Source organism: Nerophis ophidion, linkage group LG12 (assembly GCF_033978795.1).
Source record: "Nerophis ophidion isolate RoL-2023_Sa linkage group LG12, RoL_Noph_v1.0, whole genome shotgun sequence".
In the NCBI taxonomy this organism is placed as follows: domain Eukaryota; kingdom Metazoa; phylum Chordata; class Actinopteri; order Syngnathiformes; family Syngnathidae; genus Nerophis; species Nerophis ophidion.
Window position 1 is genome coordinate 56,309,255 of NC_084622.1, and position 18,357 is coordinate 56,327,611.

Consider the following 18,357-nt stretch of genomic DNA (forward strand, 5'->3'; position numbering starts at 1 on the left):
TAAGTGGATGTACATTTTCATAGATTAAAAATCTTAATATCTTCAGTAATCTTACATAATGTGCTTTCTAGTGGATTTGACTTGTGCCCCCTTTTTTGTTTTTAAAGGCCAACTGAAATGCCCTCCCATCCATTTTCTACCGCTTATTCCCTTTTTGGGGTCGCTGGCGCCTATCTCAGCTACAATCGGGCGGAAGGCGGGGTACACCCTGGACAAGTCGCCACCTCATCACAGAGCCAACACAGATAGACAGACACCATTCACACTCACATTCACACACTAGGGCCAATTTAGTGTTGCCAATCAACCTATCCCCAGGTGCATGTCTTTGGAAGTGGGAGGAAGCCGGAGTACCCGGAGGGAACCCACGCATTCACGGGGAGAACATGCAAACTCCACACAGAAAGATCCCGAGTCTGGGATTGAACACAGGACTGCAGGACCTTCGTATTGTGAGGCAGACGCACTAACCCCTCTTCCACCCTGAAGCCCCCTACTGAAATTAGATTTTCTTATACAAACGGAGATAGCAGGTCCATTCTATGTGTTATACTTGATAATTTCGCAATATTGCCGTATTTTTGCTGAAAAGATTTAGTAGAGAACATCGACGACAAAGTTTGCAACTTTTGGTCGCTAATAAAAAAGCCTTGCCTTTACCGGAAGTAAAGATGTGCGGGTGACGTTACCAGTGTGAGGGCTCCTCACATCCTCACATTGTTTATAATCTGAGCCTCCAGCAGCAAGAGCGATTCGGACCGAGAAAGCGACATTTTCCCCATTAATTTGAACGAGGATGAAAGATTCGTGGATGAGGAAAGTTTGAGTGAAGCACAAAAAAAAAAAAGAAAAGAAAAAGCGACGGCTCCAGGCGGCGGCAATGTAATTAGACACATTTACTAGGATAATTATGGAAGATCCCTTATCTTCTTATTGTTTTAATAGTCTTTTAGTGAGATTGTAAAGTCACACCTGAAAGTCTGGCTGCGGTGAACGCCAGTGTCTCTCAGAGAAGCAGAGGAACCAAGATCACAGCTGCCTTTTTAAGCTGCAGGATGAGGTCGCATAACCCAATGAAGTGCCTGGTAAGAGCCGACTTAATATCGTGATTTTCCCATCCAAAAACTTGCTGGTTGGCGTAGAGAAACATGTTCGCTTGACCACTCTGTGTTAAAGCTTCACAACAAACAAAGAAACACAGGCTGTGTTTCGGTGCTAAAGGCAGCTGCAATCCACCGCTTTCCACCAACAGCATTCTTCTTTATAGTCTCCATTATTAAGTGAACACATTGCAAAAGATTCAGCAACACAGATGTTCAAATTACTGTGTAATTACGCGATGAAAAGAGACGACTTTTAGCCGTAAGTGATGCTGGGCTAATATGTCCCATCCAACCCGAGACGTCACAAACACGCGTCATCATACGCATCATCATTCCGCAACGTTTTCAACAAGAAACTCAGCGGGAAATTCAAAATTGTAATTTAGTTTTGGCATGTGTTGCAATGTTAATATTTCATCATTGATATGTAAACTATCAGACTGCATGGTCGGTAGTAGTGGGTTTCAGTAGGCCTTTAAGGACGCTCAAACGCTTTAGTGAAATTGTCGCCTAATGTTTGCATCCCATTAAGTATACTACCCCGGTGTTTTTCAACCTGTTTTGAGCCAAGGCACATTTTTTGCGTTGAAAAAATCCGGAGGCACATCACCAGCAGAAATCATTAAAAAAAACGAAACTCAGTTGACAATAAAAAGTCGTTGGATATGACTTCAAACCATAACCATCCATGCTTCACTATAGCTCTTGTCTCAAAGTGGGTGTACTCTCACCACCTGTCACATCACACTGTGACATATTTTGAGTTTTTTGCTGTTTTCCTGTGTGAAGTGTTTTAGTTCTTGTCTTGCACTCCTATTTTGGTGGCTTTTTCTCTTTTTTTTTGGTATTTTCCTGTAGAACTTTCATTTCTTCCTCTGAGCGATATTTCCTGCATCTACTTTGTTTTAGCAGTCAAGAATATTTCAGTTGTTTTCATCCTTCTTTGTGGGGACATTGGTGATTGTCATGTCATGTTCGGATGTACATTTTGGATGCCGTCTTTGCTCCACAGTTAGTCTTTGCTGTCGTCCAGCATTCTGTTTTTGTTTAACTTTGTAGCCAGTTCAGTTTTAGTTTCGTTCTGCATAGAACTTCTCTAAGCTTCAATGCCTTTTCTTAGAGGCACTCATCTTATTTTTGGTTTAAGCATTAGAAAACTTTTTTTTACCTGCACACTGCCTCCCGCTGTTTCCAACATCTACAAAGCAATTAGCTACCGGCTGCCACCTACTGATATGGAAGAGTATTACATGGTTACTCTGCTGAGCTCTAGACAGCACCAACCACTAAACAACAACACATCATTTGCGGACTATAATTACTGGTTTGCAAAAAATATTTTTAACCCAAATAGGTGAAATTAAATAATCTCCCACGGCACACCAGACTGTATCTCACGGCACACTAGTTGAAAAACTCTGTACTACCCAGTGTGTGTTTGTTGTGTGTGTGTGTGTGTTGGGTGGGTTGGAGTCAAGGAAGTTGAACCCGGGTGGTCCATGGTCGTTCACGACAACAGATGGAAAGTGTGAAACGCATCCATCAGGCCTGAGACGCAGCCCCCGAAAAGTGTTGCCGGTCTTTGCACTCCTTTGTGTTAACAAGAGTTTTGCAAGTTAGTCGAGCAAACACACGCCGCAGATTTGTTGTTGATCGCTCACTGGCAGGGGCTGAGGTGCCTTTGAAGGGACTATTTATGGGCCCTCTGTCAGGCTCCGACCAAACGAGCCCTCAGCTATTGGCAGGCGCTGGTTTGGTTTCATTGCATTTCCTTTTGTGTGAGGCGCTACAGAGAAACACGGGGTTTAGTACCACGCCGCGTACTGAAAAGCAGATGAATGAAGATGAAGCCCTGAGTCAGCACTGTCCTGGTCCACTGTCTGAGACAGACATCTGACCTCATTCCTGCCGCCTGGCTGGTCCACACAAGCCTGTCAGATCAGCTTTGCCCCTGGGGGTTGCACAGACCCACAGCTTTCCTGTGGTGATCTCAATTGTGTACGTAGGACTGATTAATGTCACTGTCTACTAGGGTCTAGCGCTCATACACACAAAATACAATTCACTGAATACACCGGCTTTGCAGCACCTGTTGGTTATGTAACCAATGCAATAAGGCGATGAATGCAAGTGATGGGGGTGCCCAAATTGTGGCCTGGACACGAAAAGAATACTAAACAGCAATGCAGATTACTTTAAAAAAAAAAAACATATACAGTGGGGCAAAAAAGTATTTAGTCAGCCACCGATTGTGCAAGTTCTCCCCCTTAAAATGATGACAGAGGTCTGTAATTTTCATCATAGGTACACTTCAACTGTGAGAGACAGAATGTGAAAAAAAAATCCAGGAATTCACATTGCATGAATTTTAAAGAATTTATATGTAAATTATGGTGGAAAATAAGTATTTGGTCAACCATTCAAAGCGCTCACTGATGGAAGGAGGTTTTTGCTCAAAATCTTCCGATACATGGCCCCATTCATTCTTTCCTTAACACGGATCAATCGTCCTGTCCCCTTAGCAGAAAAACAGCCCCAAAGCATGATGTTTCCACCCCCATGCTTCACAGTAGGTATGGTGTTCTTGGGATGCAACTCAGTATTCTTCTTCCTCCAAACACGACGAGTTGAGTTCATACCAAAAAGTTCTATTTTGGTTTCATCTGACCACATGACATTCTCCCAATCCTCTGCTGTATCATCCATGTATCCATTTTGGTATAAACTCAACTCGTCGTGTTTGGAGGAAGAAGAATACTGAGTTGCATCCCAAGAACACCATGCCTACTGTGAGAGCTTTGAATGGTTGACCAAATACTTGTTTTCCACCATAATTTGCAAATAAATTCTTTAAAATCCCTACAATGTGAATTCTTAGATTTTTTTTTTAACATTCTGTCTCTCACAGTTGAAGTGTACCTACAGTGTACCTGTCATCATTTTAAGGGGGAGAACTTGCACAATCTCTCAGGTGTGGCATATCAAGATGCTGATTAAACAGCACGATTAATGCACAGGTGTGCCCTAGGCTGCCCATAATAAAAGGCCACCCTGCAATGTGAAGTTTTGCTTTCTTGGGGCTCTGGGAGGGGTCAGAAAAGCAGTCGGTGTCTGGTGTGGCCGCCATTTACGTCACGTAGTACAACACATCTCTTTCGCATAGAGTTGATCAGGTGGTTATTTGTGGTCTGTGGAATGTCTGTCCACTCCTCTTCAACGGCTGTGCAAAGTTGCTGGATATTGGCAGGAACTGGAACTCATAAGCCGATCCACAGCATCCCAAACATGCTCAATGGGGGACATGTCCGGTGAGTATACTGGCCATGCAAGAACTGGGGTGTATTCAGTTTCCAGGAGTTGTGTACAGATCAGTGCAACATTGGGCCGTGCATTGTCATGCTGCAACATGAGGTGATGGTCTCAGGTGAATGGCACAACAATGGACACATTCAAAATGCCATCAATAAAATGCGCTCGTTGTCTATAACATATACCTGCAGAAATTCTTTGGTTATGCAAACCAATTGTTGCAGCAGCTGTCTGGGTGGCTGGTCTCAGACAATCATGAAGGTGCACCTGTTGGATGTGGAGTTCCGGTGGTCTGCGGTTTTGAGGCCGGTTGGACGTGATGCCAAATTTACTGATACGCCTTCGGAGACGACTTATGGTGGAGAAATGAACATTCCATTCACGAGCAACAGCTTTGGTGGACATTCCTGCACTCAGCATGCCTAGTGCACGCTCCCTCAAAACTTGCAGCATCTGTGGCATTGTGCTGTGCGATAAAACTACACATTTCAGAGTGGTCTTTTATTGTGGGCAGCCTAAGGTACATCCGTGCAATAATCATGCTGTTTTACTCAGCATCTCTATAAGCCACACCTGTGAGGTGAGATGGATTCTTATCTCTCAGACAGAAATATATTGTTAAGTATGGATAGATGCTCCTTTTACCATGAATTGATTAACGTGGACCCCGACTTAAACAAGTTGAAAAACTTATTCGGGTGTTACCATTTAGTGGTCAGTTGTACGGAATATGTACTGAACTGTGCAATCTACTAATAAAAGTATCAATCAATCAATCAATCAATCCTCAAAGACCAATGAAATCACATGTGCTGTACCTCAAGGATCGATTTTAGGTTCATTTCTTTATAATATTCACATGATTCCACTTAGCTCAGTCATCAGCAGACATGGAATTAATTTCCACAGTTATGCTGACGGCCCACAGTTGTATATTTCTATGCCTCCTGATGACACAAGACCAAGTGATATTCTTTTAAATTGCATTTTAGATATTAATTCCTGGATGGCAGATACATTTTTACAGCTTAACCAGGAGAAGACTGAAGTTTTAGTCATTGGCCCCATCAAAACTATAAACATTGTCTTTAACCCCATCACTGGAAGTGAAAAGTCTGGGCCTCGTTTTCAACTCTGAACTTGGTTATTCCACATATAAAAAATATAACAACAATAGGTTTTTATCACCCCAAGAATAAAGCCAGAGTTCACCCAATTCTCTCTCGGAGCAAAATGGGCACGCTAAGGCATGCTTTTATTACAAGTCGTATAGATTATTGTAACGCCCTGCTTTCTGGCTCTCCAAAATAGGCTATTGAACCTTTACGAGTACTCCAAAATTCTGCGGCATGTCCTGATTTTAAGTTTTAAAATCTCTGCATTGGCTACCTGTGTGTTTCAAAATCAATATTAAGGTTCTTCTTAAGGTTTATAAATGTTTTTATGATATTGGGCCTTTTTATCTTTTAGATTTGCTTTTACCCTATTAACCTGAGAGGCTCACACTCATCTCCTTCTTATTCCAAAAGTTAGGACACAAATACACGGGATGGCACCATTCCAATATTATGGCCTCCGTCAAAGGAAAAGCTTGGGGCTTAGGGCTGTGGAGAACATTAATGTTTTAAGAGCAGGTTTAAGACCCACCTTTTTGATTTGGCTTTTACTTAATATTTGAAATTTTTCATTGAAGTTACTCATAGTTTACTTTTGATCTAATATGTATATGTATATATATATATAAATATATATATATATATATATACATATATACATATATATGTGTGTGTGTATATGTGTATGTATATATATTTGTATGTATATGTATATACGTGTATATATATGCATATATTTATATATATCACAAGAGGCTATATCATCCTTACAAGCCTGTTTTGCAGGTTTCCTTGCTCGTCAGGGGATTTTTTAAAACCTTGACTATATATATATATATATATATATATATATATATATGTACATATGTTTTGATTGGATTATCCAGAGAATAGTGCTCGATACCATGGTAGAGCGCAATATGTATGTGTGGGAAAAATCACAAGACTACTTCATCTGTACAGAACTGTTTCATAAGGGGTTCCCTCAATCATCAGGAGGGGTTTAAAATTTCCATTAAAATCTCCTGATGATTGAGGGAACCCCTTATGAAACAGTTCTGTACAGATGAAGTATATATATATATATATATATATATATATATATATATATATATATATATATATATATACATGTTATATAATTATGTCATTTTTATTTGACACTTAAAATTTCTCTGACAATCTTGCACTTTCTGTTTTGGAAATGACATGAACGTTTGTGCCACTGCTTAGTAACTGTTTAATAAATACAGTTTTAGTGAATTGACTTAGTTGTGATTTCGTTCTCCGCATTAAAGTTTAGCATATAGTAGCATATATTAATGCAGTCTGAACAAGAATGTTTTAATGTAGACACATAGAATCATCTTACTGCTGTGATTATATGTATCAAGTGTTATTTCAAGGCCACGGCAAAATATCGAGATATCGCGATATGACCTAATATATTAAAAAAAGGCCATATCGCCCTAATAAATATATATATATATATGTATATATATATATATATATATATATATATATATATACATACATACATACATATATATATATATATATATATATATATATATATATATATATGTATGTATGTATGTATGTATGTATGTATGTATGTATGTATATGTATGTATGTATATATATATGCATACATATATATATATTTTGCTCACTATTTTGCTCATTTAAAGGGGAACATTATCACAATTTCAAAAGGGTTAAAAACAATAAAAATCAGTTCCCAGTGGCTTGTTGTATTTTTTGAAAATTTTTTCAACATTTCACCGGTCCCGGAATACCCCTAAATAAAGCTTTAAAGTGTCTTATTTTCGCTATCTTCGAAACCACTATCCATTTCCCTGTGACGTCATACAGTGCTGCCAATACAAACAACATGGCGGTTACCACAGCAAGATATAGCGACATTAGCTCGGATTCAGACTCGGATTTCAGCGGCTTAAGCGATTCAACAGATTACGCATGTATTGAAACAGATGGTCGGAGTATGGAGGTAGATAGCGAAAACGAAATTGAAGAAGAAAATGAAGCTATTGAGCCAATAGCTATTGACGCTCTTCGGCCATAGCGTGGGTGTACCTAATAGAGTGGCCCATAGCATGGCTGCCTTATTAGCATCGCCGGTAAAATGTGCAGACCAAACGATCAGGACTTTCGCATCTTGTGACACTGGAGCAACTTAAATCCGTCGATTGGTAAGTGTTTGTTTCGCATTAAAGGTGGGTATCTAGTTTCAAATGTACATACAGCTAGCGTAAATAGCATGTTAGCATCGGTTAGCGTAGCATGTTAGCATCGATTAGCTGGCAGTCATGCCGTGACCAAATATGTCTGATTAGCACATAAGTCAACAACATCAACAAAACTCACCTTTGTGATTTCGTTGACTTAATCGTTGCAAATGCATCTGCAGGTTATCCATACATCTCTGTGCCATGTCTGTCTTAGCATCGCCGGTCAAATGTGAAGACACTTTGGTACACTCAATGGGGGTCTGGCGGCAGATTTCTTGCCAGTGGTGCAACTTGAATCCCTCCCTGTTAGTGTTGTTACACCCTCCGACAACACACCGACGAGGCATGATGTCTCCAAGGTTCCAAAAAATAGTCGAAAAACGGAAAATAACAGAGCTGAGACCCGGTGTTTGTAATGTGAAAATGAATATGGCAGAGGTGTTACCTCGGTGACGTCACGTTCTGACGTCATCGCTAAAAGACCGATAAACAGAAAGGCGTTTCATTTGCCAAAATTCGCCCATTTAGAGTTCGGAAATCGGTTAAAAAAATACATGGTCTTTTTTCTGCAACATCAAGGTATATATTGACGCTTGCATAGGTTTGGTGATAATGTTCCCCTTTAAGATGCACACTGCGCACGAGTAACTAGATCAGCTTTGCAAATTTCCATGCATTTTTGATAAACGCAAAACCCATCACTTTACATGCACACTGCGTTTTGTCATGCAGCTCTTCATGCACACATTTACGCCCTCAAAAGTGTAAGTACCAGGGAGTAGCTTCCTAGATGCTTTCTTGGATGGACAAAAAACATTTTATCCCCTCAGTTCAACTTTGGCAGGAGTCCTCATTTGTGTGGATATCATCGTAGTTTTCCTAGAAAACCACCTCATTACACTGTTGTACATAATGTTGTAGCCTGTGTGGAAAACCCACATCTTTTGGCTTTGGGCCCCCCTCCCTGTTGGGGAATCCAGCCTTGAAATGTGTTTCATGTTTGCCTTCTGTTCTTCTAGCTGCAGGCAGTGACTGATTAGCCAGGGCTAAATCCAGGTTAGGCTAAATACAGTAGCCAGTTTTTGAAAGCCTCGCATGGGGTCACATAATGATAAGAGCGCTTATGTGGATATTCCTTGTATAAGCGACATGCGAAACAAGCTCACTGTAACACATGGCAGAAAAGGATGTTGAAGTACATACCCTGACCTGATTTCAACCCGTGTGAAACCGTTGTCAAATGTCAAGTTGTACCAGATTAGGCCCTGTTTAATTTTGTCTGACGTAAACCAAGTTCTCCTGGCTCATTTTATTTTTCTGTCTCTTATCAGAGCTCTTACCCGGCGTGGGAAGACTTCAGTGCCAAGGCCACAAAATTGCATTCTCAACTCAGGTGAGAATGGCTTGCAACAGATGTTCGACCTAATTGAACAGATCATTGTGAAATATTTATAACCACTTTGGTTCATGTCATGGCGCAATGAACATGTGCCTTTGTATTTTCAGGACTACAATTCTGGCAGCCGTGGCCTTTTTAGATGCTTTTCAAAAGGTAGCAGACATGGCGACTAATTCAAGAGGTAAGGCGGTCCAGGGTTTCCCTATATACACTATAACAGTGGTTCTCAAACATTTTTTCACCAAGTACCACCTCAGAAAAAACTTGGCTCCCCAAGTACCACCATGAGCAACATTCAAATACAGTACTGTAGTAGGCCAAAGTATTCATTTAAAACAAGGCAGAGGCTATTATAAGTATGTTTAATATTTTTGGCCACTTTAACATTACAGACAGTTTGAACAGTAACACTATGTTTGACTATAGGAAAATAAAACACTGTACTTTAATTAAGTGATTCTTTGGCGTACCCCTAGTGCAGGGGTAGGCAACATTTACCACTCAAAGAGCCATTTCGACCCGTTTCACAAAATGAGGAAGACAATGGGAGCCGCAGCTATTCTCACCAATATCTGCTGGTGGTCACCCAGATGTGAAGAATAAGGGCATGCTATGAAGCCATTACCTTAAACACCTTCTACAACATGTACAAACTGCTTGCCAGTCCAGCAACATGTTGCAAGAGGCTTCCGCAGATGCCCGCACACGACTGGAAGGCATACTGGGTGACACAGAGTACACTGACGGTTGTGATATAAACAACTTTAACACTCCTACTAATATGCGCCACATTGTGAACCCACACAAAAGAAGAATGACAAACACATTTCGGGAGAAAATCCTCACAGTAACACAACATAAACGCAACACAACAAATACCCAGAATCCTTTGCATCCATGACACTCCCTGACTATGTTATACACCCCGCGAGCACCCCCCCCCCCCTCCCTGCGTGGTTGAGGTGGGCGGGGTTTGGTGCTCGCGGGGTGTATAACAAAGTTAGGAATTGTCATGGATGCAAAGGATTCTGGGTACTTGTTGTGTTGCGTTTATGCTCCGTGAATGGCGGGCGCGATGATGTTCAAGAGGACGTTAAGAGTAATATCATCACGGCACGCCCTTAATATTGTAGTCCGAGTGAAAATTGGAGAACGTTGATGTCCGGGAGAGGCATTGAATTCCGGGGGGTCAGCGATTGTGCAGCTGAGCCGCATCAGAGTTGCCAAACAGCCTCATGCGGCCCCGGAGCCGCGGGTTGCCGACCCCTGCCCTAGTGGTACACAGACCACAATTTGAGAATACCTTCACTATAAGATCTACAAGTACAAGATCAACTAAAAAACGGTCTTCATCTTATATACATATAAAGTGAATATAACATAAACAATGGCAGCAAATATATTATAAATATGTGTTCATTAAATTGTAGTTTTAGATCAGCATTTGCAGGTTAGCAGTAATAGTAAAGCCTTTTTGGGGTATGAATGTAATGCCATCATGTCATGTGTAATGTCTAATAAAAAGACTATAGATACCGTATTTCCTTGAATTGCCGCAGGGCATATAGTATGCACCTGCCTTGAATTACTGCCGGGTCAAACTCGATTCCCAAAATAATTAGCGCATGCTTAGTATTACCGCCTGGTCAAACTCGTGACGTCACGAGTGACACTTCCCCTGTCATCATTTTCAAAATGGACGAGACTGATTTCAATACCGATAATTTGAAATTGCATAAAGGGAAGAAGATTAAGAGCTATTCAGTAGGGTTTAAGGTCCAGGCTTACATCACAGTCAAATTTTTACTGCATACCTTTGGTAAGTGCCGGAGTGAGAAGAGGTTCTAAAATAATTAGCGCATGCTTACTTTTACCGCATGCCTTTGGTAAGCGCAGGAGTGAGAAGGGGTTTTAAATTAATTAGCGCCCCGGCGGCAATTTAAGGAAATACGGTATTTATAAACAAATATTAGGTTTTTTATTCTTTAATAACATAAACTTTTTGGTTTTTCGTCATTAAATCATGCCTTTATCCCTATTTTTACATTTTGAAACAGTGAGTTTTTATTTACAATTGTTTTTTAAGTTATGTACATTTATATTTAGATGTCGATGCTGTATGGAAAAGATCCATTAAGAGTTTGAAAATAAATATGTCGTATAGTAATTAACTATACACACCAAAACATTAACAAAATTATGTGTCACATGAATGATTTTTTAAGTAACACCTTAGTGTCATAAAAAAACACAATTAATGTAAAAAAACATGGTGTTTCCATTTTTAAAATCAAAATAAAACACAAAGCTGTTTGGCTAATGAAGAGGAAGTCTAATAAACACGATTTTTTCTTCTGCAACGCCTCCCAAGTGTTTCAGTGCAACAGTGTGGCCAACAAAAAAAAAACCCCGGAGTGAGCCCTCTCACATCGAAAAAACAATCTTCAAGGCCTGCGTTCAATTCGATGAAATGACAAAACATTTTAGCCAGTATTGATGTTATTTGTACACTGATACAGTTTGCAGTTAAATAAAGGACAAGTGAGCATCCCAGCAAACAAAGTAAAGACTTTATAAATAAGTTGTGACAACGTTCACGCCTTCTGCAAAACATCAAATAGTTTTCTCCTTTGCTGTATACTTTTAGTGTGGGGACAAGTGCGTCTGTCTCCAGTATTGTCCACACCTGTCTCCATCTAAACACAACACTGTGCTCTTAAAGGGGAACATTATCACAATTTCAAAAGGGTTAAAAACAATAAAAATCAGTTCCCAGTGGCTTGATGTATTTTTTGAAGTTTTTTTCAAAATTTTACCGGTCCCGGAATATCCCTAAAAAAAAGTTTTAACCTTCGTCTTGTGTTAGGGTCGGCACCGACCCGTTTTAGTTCTTAAATGCATAAAAACACCACATACATTTATTTTTTTGCATCAAAGCTTTTTGACTTTGTCAGGAACCTCTTTGTCAACAAAATAAAACATTTTAATTTTTTTCACTAAATTATAAAATGCTCTGGTAGAAATTATGCCCTTGGTGTTGTTAGGGTCGGTTTTGACCCAGTTATAAAAATAAGATGATAAAGCAATGATAAGAGCCAAAACTGAACACACTGACAGCCAGCTCCTCTCCCAATCATGTGAGCTTTAGTGGATTCTCATTTTACCTTGTTATCCTGTACAAAAACAAACAAAAGACGGACACTAAAAGTGTCACTTTTTGCCACTCTGATTTTGTTTTTTTATTAGTTTTGGAACTAGTAATCTATTTCTCTTAGTTTCATTTGCTTGATTGGTTGTTGTTTGTTTGATGTTGGATTTCTGTTGCTGAAAAAAAATACTTTTTAGCTTTTTTCTTGAAGTAAATATACATGGATCTCAATTGACCCGTAACACCATAGATGTTACTATAGTTAAAATTCTTAAAATGAAAAAATTAATAAAACACATTTATTTAAGAGATGTGTTCTAATACCCCTTAGTAATAGTTAGGTAACACAACAACCTTTTTTTTATGTATATGATTCTCTTGAGGTTCGTTTTACCATTTTAAAAAATTGAAATCGAGGGGTATACTGACAAAAAAAGGCCCAATGGCCCAAACCAAAAATATTAAAACCAATATTTTCAAGGATAAGGAAGCCTAACGAGGTAACCAAGAGATGAGAAACAAATTGGATGATAGATAATTGTTTTTAGCGTATTTTACAGCTGATTTAAGACATGGGTCAAAACCGACCCGTTAACATAAGAGACGGTAACAGATAGCTAACACAAGAGGAAGGTTAAAGTGCTTGATTTACGCTATTTGCGATGTGACCATCCATTTCCCTGTGACATCATACAGTGCTGCCAATGTAAACAAACAATGGCAGATACCACAGCAAGATATAGCATCATTAGCTCGGATTCAGACTCGGATTTCAGCGGTTTAAGCGATTCAACAGATTACACATGTACTGAAACGGATGGTTGGAGTATAAAAGTATTGAAGAAGAAACTGAAGCTATTGAGCGAATAGCTATTGACGCTATTCATAGCCATAGCATGGCCGAATAGCTGCGTTAGCATCGCCGGTAAAATGTGCGGACCAAACGATCAGGACTTTTGCATCTCTTGACACTGAAACAACTTAAATCCGTCAATTGTTAAGTGTTTTTTTCGCATTAAATGTGGGTGGAAGGAAATGTAATATAGTTGCAAATGCATCTGCAGGTTATCCATACATCTCTGTGCCATGTCTGCTTTAGCACCACCGGTAAATAGTATGTTAGCATCGATTAGCTTAGCATGTTACCATCGATTAGCTGGCAGTCAACATCAACAAATCTCACCTTTGTGATTTCATTGACTTTATAGTTGCAAATGCATCTGCAGGTTGTCCATACATCTCCGTGCCATGTCTGCTTTAGCACCGCCGGTAAATAGCATGTTAGCGTCGGTTAGCGTAGCATGTTAGCATCGATTAGCTGGCAGTCACGCCGCGACCAAATATGTCTGATTAGCACATAAGTCAACATCAACAAAACTCACCTTTGTGATTTTGTTGACTTTATCGTTGCAAATGCATCTGCAGGTTATCCATACATCTCTGTGCCATGTCTGCTTTAGCACCGCCGGTAAATAGTATGTTAGCATCGATTAGCGTAGCATGTTACCATCGATTAGCTGGCAGTCAACATCAACAAAACTCACCTTTGTGATGTCATTGACTTTATAGTTGCAAATGCATCTGCAGGTTATCCATACATCTCTGTGCCATGTCTGCTTTAGCACCGCCGGTAAATAGCATGTTAGCGTCGGTTAGCGTAGCATGTTAGCATCGATTAGCTGGCAGTCACGCCGCGACCGAATATGTCTGATTAGCACATAAGTCAACATCAACAAAACTCACCTTTGTGATTTTGTTGACTTTATCGTTGCAAATGCATCTGCAGGTTATCCATACATCTCTGTGTCATGTCCGTCATCGCCGGTAAAATGTGGAGACACTTTGGCACATTCAATGGGGGTCTGGCGGCAGACACTTTCGCATCTTCGGGCCAGTGGTGCAACTTGAATCCCTCCCTATTAGTGTTGTTACACCCTCCGACAACACACCAACGAAAAAATAATCGAAAAAAACGGAAAATAACAGAGCTGAGACCCAATGTTTACAATGTGTTGAAAATGAAAATGGCGGCTGTATTACCTCGGAGACGTCACGTTCTGACGTAATCACCACATGAGCGATAAACAAAAAGCCGTTTAATTTGCCAAAATTCACCCATTTAGAGTTCATAAATCGGTTAAAAAAATATATTGTCTTTTTTCTGCACCATCAAGGTATATATTGACGCTTACATAGGTCTGGTGATAATGTTCCCCTTTAAACGAAAATGACATTAAACCAAGCGCTTGGCTCCGTTTACTCCGAGGGGAAATCTCCGCAGCAAATTCGGTGTCGTTGATCCGCCATGATTATCCAGCCAAACACCGCTTGTGCGCATGCGCCTGACTTCGTGTTGTCTAAAATGCATTAATAAATGACGTTTTTTCTGTAATTAAAAAATTAAACGGAATTACTAACCATCACAAATTACCGTTTACTGTTGTATCCCTTGTCCATTAACAAGTAAAAAGTCAAGGGCGGTCACAGCTTGTTCTTTCCGCAAATGTTGGTCAATTGTTTGGGCATTACGGCGAAAGACGAGGGCGGCCGCGACACCTGCCGCGGTAAAATTCGAGCCCTGCAAGTACATGTATCCTTTTATTGTAGGCTATTTGGAGACACTACATACCGAGTTGAGTATAAATAAGATAACACATTCAGTGCAGAATAAGGTCATCATTTGTTGCGCCCTATTATTTTATGTTTTTTAGAAGATTCCCCAAGAGCAGCAACACTTGAATACACTACTTTTAAAATTTTAGCAGTCATATTAACACAGCCAGTCCCTAGTGTTGATCATTTTGCACACCGGCGCTTTCAGCCTCTTGCCGTTTTGATACTCCTCCCAATGCTAAGCCCGTGCTATGCTGCCACACTGCAGTCTGGGATAACCAGTGCCAGCCTGAGCTTTGAAGTCAGGAAAAATGTTCTCTCATTGAAGTGATCAGAGGTCTACAAGGCTCTGGGCCGTGGGATTTCATGATCCGGAGAGCTCTTGTTTCAGTGGCAGAAAAAGCTGAGATAACTTTCTTCTTTCCTGTAATAAAATGGCAACCAAGGTGATCAAAAAGGTCAACCAAAGAACGAGATTCCTCTACAGAATCTCCTCTCTGGTCAACAAAAGCACCTTGAGGATTCTACCGGGAACTCTCATTCAACCCTTCTTCGATTACGCTTGCACCTCCTGGTACCCCAGCCCCTCCAAAACCCTCAAATCTAGACTCCAAACATCCCAGAATAAACTAATCCGGTTACTTTTAGACCTCCACCCCAGATCACACCTCAATCCAACCCACTTCTCCAAAGCTGGCTGGCTCAGGGTGGAGGACAGAGTAAAACAACTTGCACTGAGCCTAGTCTATAAAATCCGCTACACCTCCTTGATACCGAAGTACATGTCAAACTACTTCCTTAACGTAAATGACCGCCATAACCACAACACCAGGGGGAGCTCCACAAACCACGTTAAACCCAGATTTCGATCTAACAAAGGTCTTAACTCATTCTCTTTCTATGCCACATCAATGTGGAATGCACTCCCAACAGGTATAAAAGTAAGTGCATCTCTATATTCCTTCAAAAGCGCTCTAAAACAACACCTCCAGGCAACTTCAACACTTTACTAATACCCTCCTCCATTCACATCCCATCTCCCCGGATTATAAACAACTCAAATGTACTTCTAATGTATATACTTGTTCTTATGCTATGTGAACTCACTATGTTCTCTGCTGGCTGTACATATCCTACTAAATAAGACCTACACTGTTTCAATGTCCACATTTCTCTGTTGATGCAATTGTTGATGACTGAAGTTCTGATATCAACCAAAGCTCCTCATCCCACCCCCCGGATTGTAATAATTTAATGTACATACTATGATGATTAACTTGTGTGATGACTGTATTATGTTGATAGTATATATTTGTACCATAAATTGATTAACGTGGACCCCGACTTAAACAAGTTGAAAAACTTATTTGGGTGTTACCATTTAGTGGTCAATTGTACGGAATATGTACTGTACTGTGCAATCTACTAATAAAAGTATCAATCAATCAATCAAAACCAGGGCCGCAGCACTTTTCGGCGGTCGCTTTTGGTCTTCAAAATGACATGCAGACAAATATCACGTAAACAACACCATATTAAATATTTGTGATTTGAGCTTGTCAGACAACATTTTAAGACTCACAGGTGCAGTAACTAATACAGTTGCAAAATGTATGGCAATTATGATTGCGCTTTTTGAACAAGTGAGTGTGGAAACGTAATGTGCTGTAACCCCGTACAGTTTTTCCCACAGGCCAGGCATCTATTTGTGGTGGTGTGGTCGGGCGGCGGGGGGTTATTGATGGGGGGTGTCAGTGGCGGCGGCGATGACCAAGAAGAACGCGGAGTTGGAATATAAATACAACACTTTATGTACATATTTATATACAAAAAAGGGACGGCGTGGGAGAGTGGCCGTGCGCAACCCGAGGGTCCCTGGTTCAAATCCCACCTAGTACCAACCTCGTCACGTCCGTTGTGTCCTGAGCAATACACTTCACCCTTGCTCCTGATGAGTGCTGGTTGGCGCCTTGCATGGCAGCTCCCTCCATCAGTGTGTGAATGTGTGTGTGAATGGGTAAATGTCAAAGCGCTTTGAGTACCTTGAAGGTAGAAAAGCGCTATACAAGTACAACCCATTTATCATTTATTTATACATATTTATATAATACTTACATATTTATATAATTTGTAACTACAAGCTCCATTCACAGACAGAGTCCTATTGCTTTTATGAGCGGTCGAGCGAGTCAAAAGCCGATAAAAAAATATATATAAATATATATATATGTATTTTATTATTATTATTATTATTTTTGTTGCGGCCTTAATTCTTTCGTGGCGGGCCGCGACGAATAAATTAATGTGTGGGAAACCCTGCCGTATCTGCCAGACTTACACATTTTTTTAAGTTTTAAAAATGAATAAAGAGGAATGCTTGAAAGTAATGTAGTTTTCCTGCATGTACAATAGTCATATACACTCATTTTTTCGTAGTTAAACTAGTGCGGTAAAATTAGGGCTGGACGATGTATCGATATACACGATTTATTGCGGTTTTGTCCTGTGCGATATAGAAAATGACTATATTGTGATATTCGAGTATACGTTCTCAAGAGTTGCTTTTAGCTGCGAGCATTACATTACAGGCTCTTCTTGCCCTTTCCTGTCTCTCCTTCTCACAGACAACAAGCGTACCTTCTTAAATACGTCACACACTGTCACGTCATAAGTCACATACGTATACGCCCTCGCGGAACAGAGAGGTAGCGGCATGGGTAACGTTAGCTGTGATGCTAGCAGAGTTGTGCGAGTGGTAATACGAGAGAAAGAAGGTGCGAATGAAGGAAGAATTAATTCCCAAGAAAAACAGCAGGGGGTCCATCATCTGGCTGTGGTTTGGCTTCAATTGGGAATATGTCGACCAGACAACCGTAATTTGTCAAGTGTGGGCCAAAATCGTTGCTACCAAAAGTAGCATTACTGCTAATATGTAGCATCATTTGAAAAGTTATCTGCTAGAGAATGAAGAGTGATTACTCCGCATGTCAACAGCTCCGTTCGGTGCCACACACCCACACCATCAAAATGCAGAGGCAAACATTTCCAGATCAACACCGTATGAAAAAAATAGTCAACAACAGAATTTAATAACCTCTGTAGTATCCTCCCACATAGCGAAGGACGAACACTATTTGATTTCATATTATGCAGCTCATTAGGGTCCGCAGGCCCATGGCAAAAGGACTCCACAGGAGTCCTTTTGCCATGGGCCAAGGACCCTATTGAAACTGCTGTGTTTTATTATTATTCCGCACCTACGCGCTGTAATTTGACCCCCTTAACATGCTTCAAAACTCACCAAATTTGACACACACGTCGGTATAGTAAACCAACCCAACATATTAAGCAACCAATCACCCAAAATTAAAATTGCGCTCTAGTGCCTCCTAGGAAAAAATTACAGACAAAACTGCAT

The 18,357-nt window shown here is 40.3% G+C and overlaps 1 protein-coding gene across 4 annotated transcripts in view; it reads left to right on the forward strand.

The window, feature by feature from the left end:
- Window positions 1-18,357, forward strand: part of mtss1la (MTSS I-BAR domain containing 2a) — a 118,654-nt gene that overhangs the window by 3,356 nt on the left and 96,941 nt on the right. For all 4 annotated transcript variants that reach the window (XM_061917831.1, XM_061917833.1, XM_061917832.1 and 1 more), the window contains 2 exons: window positions 9,111-9,172; window positions 9,286-9,359. In XM_061917831.1, coding sequence (XP_061773815.1) covers window positions 9,111-9,172; window positions 9,286-9,359 — 136 coding nt within the window. The remainder of the gene's footprint in view (window positions 1-9,110; window positions 9,173-9,285; window positions 9,360-18,357) is intronic.